The sequence below is a fragment of the Lycium barbarum genome, chromosome 3 (genome assembly GCF_019175385.1).
Source record: "Lycium barbarum isolate Lr01 chromosome 3, ASM1917538v2, whole genome shotgun sequence".
NCBI classification, from domain to species: domain Eukaryota; kingdom Viridiplantae; phylum Streptophyta; class Magnoliopsida; order Solanales; family Solanaceae; genus Lycium; species Lycium barbarum.
Window position 1 is genome coordinate 73,493,668 of NC_083339.1, and position 5,294 is coordinate 73,498,961.

The window sequence follows — 5,294 nt, forward strand, 5'->3', positions numbered from 1 at the left end:
GCTGATGGTGAACAGGCCCAATGTTGTGAATATGGCCCAATATCTCTATTTGTGGCCTTATGGAACAAAAGACCACTTTGGTCTTTTTCCTTTGTCTGTGCTGACAAAACCAAAGCAACATCAACATCATTTTGACTTTCTTGAACTGTCTTCTTCTTCTCCTTAGATCTTTCTTCCTCAGTTTCTTTCAAACCATTTCCTCCATTGTTGCGTAGAATAAAAGATTCAGAAATGGTTTGATCTCCAACACTTTTACAAGAGTTCTAGAATGAATGGTCACAACTTCTGATGCTCTAGGTAAGAGATACTTCCTCCTCACTGATTATATTTTTACCAATATGGGTCCAAATGTGGACTGATAATATTATATATAACTTTAAACTTTCGAAAATTTATATGAATTTATCTAGCTTGAAACTGCCAAATATTTTATTTATCAGACTAACTTTATGATTAATTTCAATAGTTCTCTCACTACTACTAATAGAGGCGTATGTAGCCTTTTGATACCAGATTCATCTGAACTCAGTATTTTGACGCGATATGTAAATATATGTATAAAAATCATTTAAAATTACAACAAATAGTAGATATGAACCCATAACTTTAAGTGTATAATTAAGGGATTTAATGTTAAGAACCTTAAAAATTAAACTCATATAAAACTTATATCTTAGATCCGCCTCTGACTATACCAATCTAATATTATATTAAATTAATATTATTTACAATTGCGTGTTCAATTAAATATCTTTCCAAACGATCATATATGACCCATATCCCATCCAAACAATCCAAAGTGTAATCTAAGTGTTTTAACGAAAAGTGCTTCAAGTATTATCCTAAATTTATGAAAACAAATATAGTATGTCATGAGAAATAGGAGAGTATAATAAAATGCATATTATGGTGGAAATGATGTGCACTGGAAGCCGGCGAAGCATTTGTTTTTAGTATTGGAGTCTGCGAGCATTGTTAAAGGAGTGTTTCTCGTGCATGCATGGTATGTTATTTGACATACTGCACAAGGATATAAGACACATTATAAATATAATCATTTTAAAATTCTTAGAAATATTGTTGCCATTTGGAAATATAAGTAACACTACTAAAAAAAACAGGTTTTATCGACCTCAAAAAATGGTTATTTCCGACCTCATGAGATCGGTTTTGGCCAAAAACCGACCTCAAAACGACCTCAAAATCAAGTCGGAAAATAGTGGGTCGGAATTATTACCGACCTCATGAGGTCGGTAAAGTTTTTTTAGCCGGGTATTAATTAAATAAAATACCGACCTCATTAGGTCGGTAAATTATATTAATAATATAATGATATGAGGTTACCGACCTCCTGAGGTCGGTAATTTATATGAATATATGATATATTTTGCATAAAACCGACCTCATGAGATCGGTAATTTGTAATTTCTGGGAATATTATGCATAAAACCGACCTCATGAGGTCGGTAATTTGCAATTTCTAGATAATTTTGCAGAAAACCGACCTCATGAGGTCGGTAATTTGCAATTTCTGGGAATATTTTGCAGAAAACCGACCTCATGAGGTCGATATTCTGCAAAAAAATTGGTAGGATCCAACTGCTCCCTTATCAAAATGAAAACAATTTTATATTCAACTAAAACCAGCTCAAATAGCTGCTAACAGTTCACCAAACTACTAAAAAACATAAAACATTTAGCTACTTCAACAACCACATATATTACAACCAACAATACGTCAAATTCAATTCGAAACTACTTCAAAGTTGAATCAAAACGTCATTCAAACATTCCGAAGAGACATTATGCTACTTCAACATTCGCAAACATCTACACAACATTAAACTACTTCACAACCTTTGCAAACATTCACAAAACATTAAACTAGTAGATCTGCACTAAATTAGTCTACAACATTAGACTAAGTTAGTCTACAACATTAGACTACTTCACCGCTCGCAAACATTCACAAAACACTTACACAATCCACAAATCCACCACAACATTAACATTCAAACATAGTAAGCGCTGAGCTTTCTTCTTGAAGTTTTGAGCTAGCTGTGTCTCATGTTCCGGGTGCCACACATTTTTCCTGCAATGAAAAGTAAATGAGTTTATTAATAAGGAATAGATCAATATAAGTGGATTGTTTAAATAAACTAGATGAGTGATAATCGTGCCTGCAAGAGTGCAACATGAATCTTCACCTTTTAGTTTGCTAAAAATCCATTTCCTTCTTTTCAACATTATTTGGGAGGCTCCGCAACCAAAAAAACGCTAGTCAAGTTAAAGTCCCTTCATTGAAGTAAAAGAGGTGATAAAAAAGCGATGGAAATATAGTATAATTCCCTTTAGAAGATATACTAATTCATGGCTGACAGAAAATACGATGTGCAAGTTTAAAACAGAGCATACAAGTTTAAAACATAGCATTCATTTGAAGGATTTGATTCTTATAATATCACATAGATTCACATGAATAAAACAATTAAACTTCCTTGTCCGTGATGATGTTACACAAACTCCTAAGCTGGCCAAATGTTTTATTAGTTTTTATTACATTACATTCCACCACTCATTATCATCTTCTCACTGTGGACTGAAATTTGACAAGGTAAAGCAAATGATTCATATTTTGCAACCTTTAAGACTACTACGTGGGAAACCATGTGCATATTCAATTTTCTTTTTATAACCATTACATGTGAGCTTCATTCAAGGTATTTTATATTGCGGAGAAAATCCCACGGTTGGAAATTACTAATAGAATTTCCCTGCAAAAGTAGAATAAGTAATAAGTCTACAAACACATACTTCTATATAGGGGCATAGTGAACTATGCCATTCTTGACGGTAGGAGAGGAGTTTTGCATCATATATTGGTTCATCAATGACTCCCTCAACTACATACAGATTGTATTCCACTTGATTCCCACTGACTTGGTTGCTTCTTAGAGGCAAATGCAGCTTTTCTACAATGGGTTCAACAAGGTAGGGGAATGAAGAGAGACCAGCAAAAATGTGTTTTCTGTCATGAGGGAGCAAGATAAATGGATAAATCATGCAAAACTAACTTTTAACCAAAAAAGCATGATAAAGATCCAATAATGGTACCTGACCAGTAATGCTACCTACCAGATGAAACAATCATAAGATCTTTCAACAATTCCAGGGATATGGGACCAAGAAAATCAGCTGGTATTACAACAACAACAACAACAACAACAACAACAACAACAAAAAGAAAAAAAAGAGAGAACACCCCCTTCTTCATCTGGTTTTAAGAATTCAAATATATAGCCATTGCATTCAAATGCAATGGGGCTACAACTCCAATAAGCTTAGATGACATATAAAGATAAAGAGCTCAAGCATACTATTTGACTACCAAAAATAAAACACGCTATAGTTCAAAGTGCAAGCAAGTGGCAGATTAAAAAAATATGCAGGAACCAGTGAAAATAAATGGAAAGAATATCATCTAACCTTGATGGTTTTGGTCTGTAATTTAGCCTTTGGAAGAAGAAGAGGTGGAAGTCCATTTGTGAAAGAGACAGCTAAGGAACCTGCCAAAATGGAAACAGATGAAGCTTCAGCTGCTCCTTCAACTACATCAGAAACTGATGTAAATATGCAGGATGGTGCAGCTGCTTCAGGGGCTGACAATGGTGTTCCGGAGTCTGGAGACAAACCTGTCCAAATGGAGACAGATGCTAAGGTAACACATCACTCTTTCTCCATCAGTCATACTTGAGTGTTATACATCAAATTATGCCAGGAAAATAGGCAGATTTGCAGACACAATATTATGTTCTATTCCCCTACTCGGAAAGAGGGATTTGAATACATTACCAGGAAAATAGGCAGATTACAAACAGATTTAATTAACAACAGATTTCCATCTCGAATGGGATTGAACTAAATGGTTAATGGAATCAACTAGCCACAAAAACTCAACATCATAGAATGTGTAGAGCCATTGTGGTGATGAAGAAATCTTAACTTCTTTTCTACCAAATTTTCAGAAAGTTTCTTCAATGGTGGGGAAGGCAAAATGGATTGACAAATAGCTCATCTATGCAAGCATGAGAGCAAGGGGTGGTGGTGGCGACGAAGCCGGATCAACCAAATACACTAACCCATAAAACCAAATCAGTGAGAAACTTACCAAAGAAGCAAAAAACTAAATGTGTCTTGAAGAACCCTAAACTAGAACCCAAGCAATTAAAAAACATACCTGGAATAGATGGTGGTGGTGACGAAGCCGGATCTGGCTGGCTGGCGGCGGAGCCAGATTCTCTATGTAATTTGGTAGACATTATTTTCAATCTTTAATACTCAAGATTCTCATCAAAACACCCTCAGATTTTGCTGATCCAGTGATCAATATTTAATAAGTAATATTTTCTGATAATATTTTTTATCTTTTTAATCAAATGCCAAAAATAGTTTTCAAGAAAAACATTTTTAATCCAGATAAGCCATTTTAGGGAGAATTATCTAATTCTCCTTTCCTTTTTCTGAGCACAGCTCTTTGCTTTTGCGGACAAGTATAGAGGATCTTATCAGGCTTCGTGCCCTTTTTACTGCTCTTTCTCGGGCTATCAGGTAAATTTCAACAATTAGACAATAAGTTATCATAATCTCATGATTATTCAACAGACTAAGATCCAGGAAACACAACCTAATCCAATTAATTAAAGAAATTCATCGAAACCCCAGCAACACAAGCTATCATTCAATAATATTATCCAAAGAAAAACTAAACTAACACTACAAATAAAGAAACATATATGTAAAACAAGAACTCAAGAAAAGCATAAAAGTGGAGACCCATTAAGGAGATTAGGGGCATAGACAGCAAATAGAGCCTCAACATTCTATTTGTGACACAGTTTAATATCTAACAGAAAGGAAAAACCAGTAAAGCAAACACATATTCATTGTACCATATATACAGTTCTACTATAGAAGAGTACACAGTCAAAAGTTCACAAAAATTGCAACTTTTTCAACAGATTGAGATCCAATTAACATCAGCCTAATCCAATTAATTAAACAAAAAACCCCATCAACAATTCAAACACAAGTTATCATTCAATACTATTATCCAAAGTAAAACTATACTAACACAAAGCCAGAAAACTGGAGTACCCATTAATGAGATTAGGGGGGTGGGTGGGTGGTTTGAAGGGGGGGGGGGTTAAAGAGTAAACCTTGTGAGGAGAAGAGCGAGCTAAAACCCTATCCGCAGAGAGAGAGAGGAATGGGCGGGGGAGGGGGGTGTTTTAAAT

General features: G+C 34.8%; 1 protein-coding gene across 13 annotated transcripts; it reads right to left on the bottom strand.

The window, feature by feature from the left end:
• Nucleotides 1-1,738: 1,738 nt before the first annotated feature.
• On the bottom strand, nucleotides 1,739-5,294 carry LOC132631566 (uncharacterized). Of its 13 annotated transcripts, XR_009578883.1 has the most exons (5): nucleotides 5,217-5,273; nucleotides 4,238-4,371; nucleotides 3,487-3,692; nucleotides 2,208-3,028; nucleotides 1,739-2,092 (listed from the first exon to the last, which is right to left on the bottom strand). XR_009578883.1 is itself a non-coding variant. In XM_060347147.1 (3 exons), the coding sequence occupies exons 1-3, from the start codon at nucleotides 4,317-4,319 to the stop codon at nucleotides 2,066-2,068; spliced, it is 315 nt and encodes a 104-aa protein (XP_060203130.1). In that variant the 5' UTR covers nucleotides 4,320-5,196; the 3' UTR covers nucleotides 1,739-2,065. The 13 variants fall into 13 exon arrangements, 3 of the variants coding, with proteins under 3 accessions (XP_060203130.1, XP_060203131.1, XP_060203129.1); XR_009578890.1 differs by lacking the exon at nucleotides 4,238-4,371 and having other exon boundaries at nucleotides 2,208-2,972; nucleotides 5,217-5,294; XR_009578893.1 differs by lacking the exon at nucleotides 4,238-4,371 and having other exon boundaries at nucleotides 3,487-3,566; nucleotides 5,217-5,232.

What these genes read in the sequence shown, in the direction of transcription:
- LOC132631566 (XM_060347146.1), bottom strand. Translation starts at nt 4,319, where the DNA reads ATGTCTACCAAATTACATAGAGAATCTGGCTCCGCCGCCAGCCAGCCA. An exon ending in ACCACCACCATCTATTCCAG is followed by an intron (nt 3,693 to 4,237) that starts GTATGTTTTTTA and finishes CCATTTGGACAG; the next exon opens with GTTTGTCTCCAGACTCCGGA. An exon ending in TACAGACCAAAACCATCAAG is followed by an intron (nt 3,029 to 3,486) that starts GTTAGATGATAT and finishes CCCTCATGACAG; the next exon opens with AAAACACATTTTTGCTGGTC.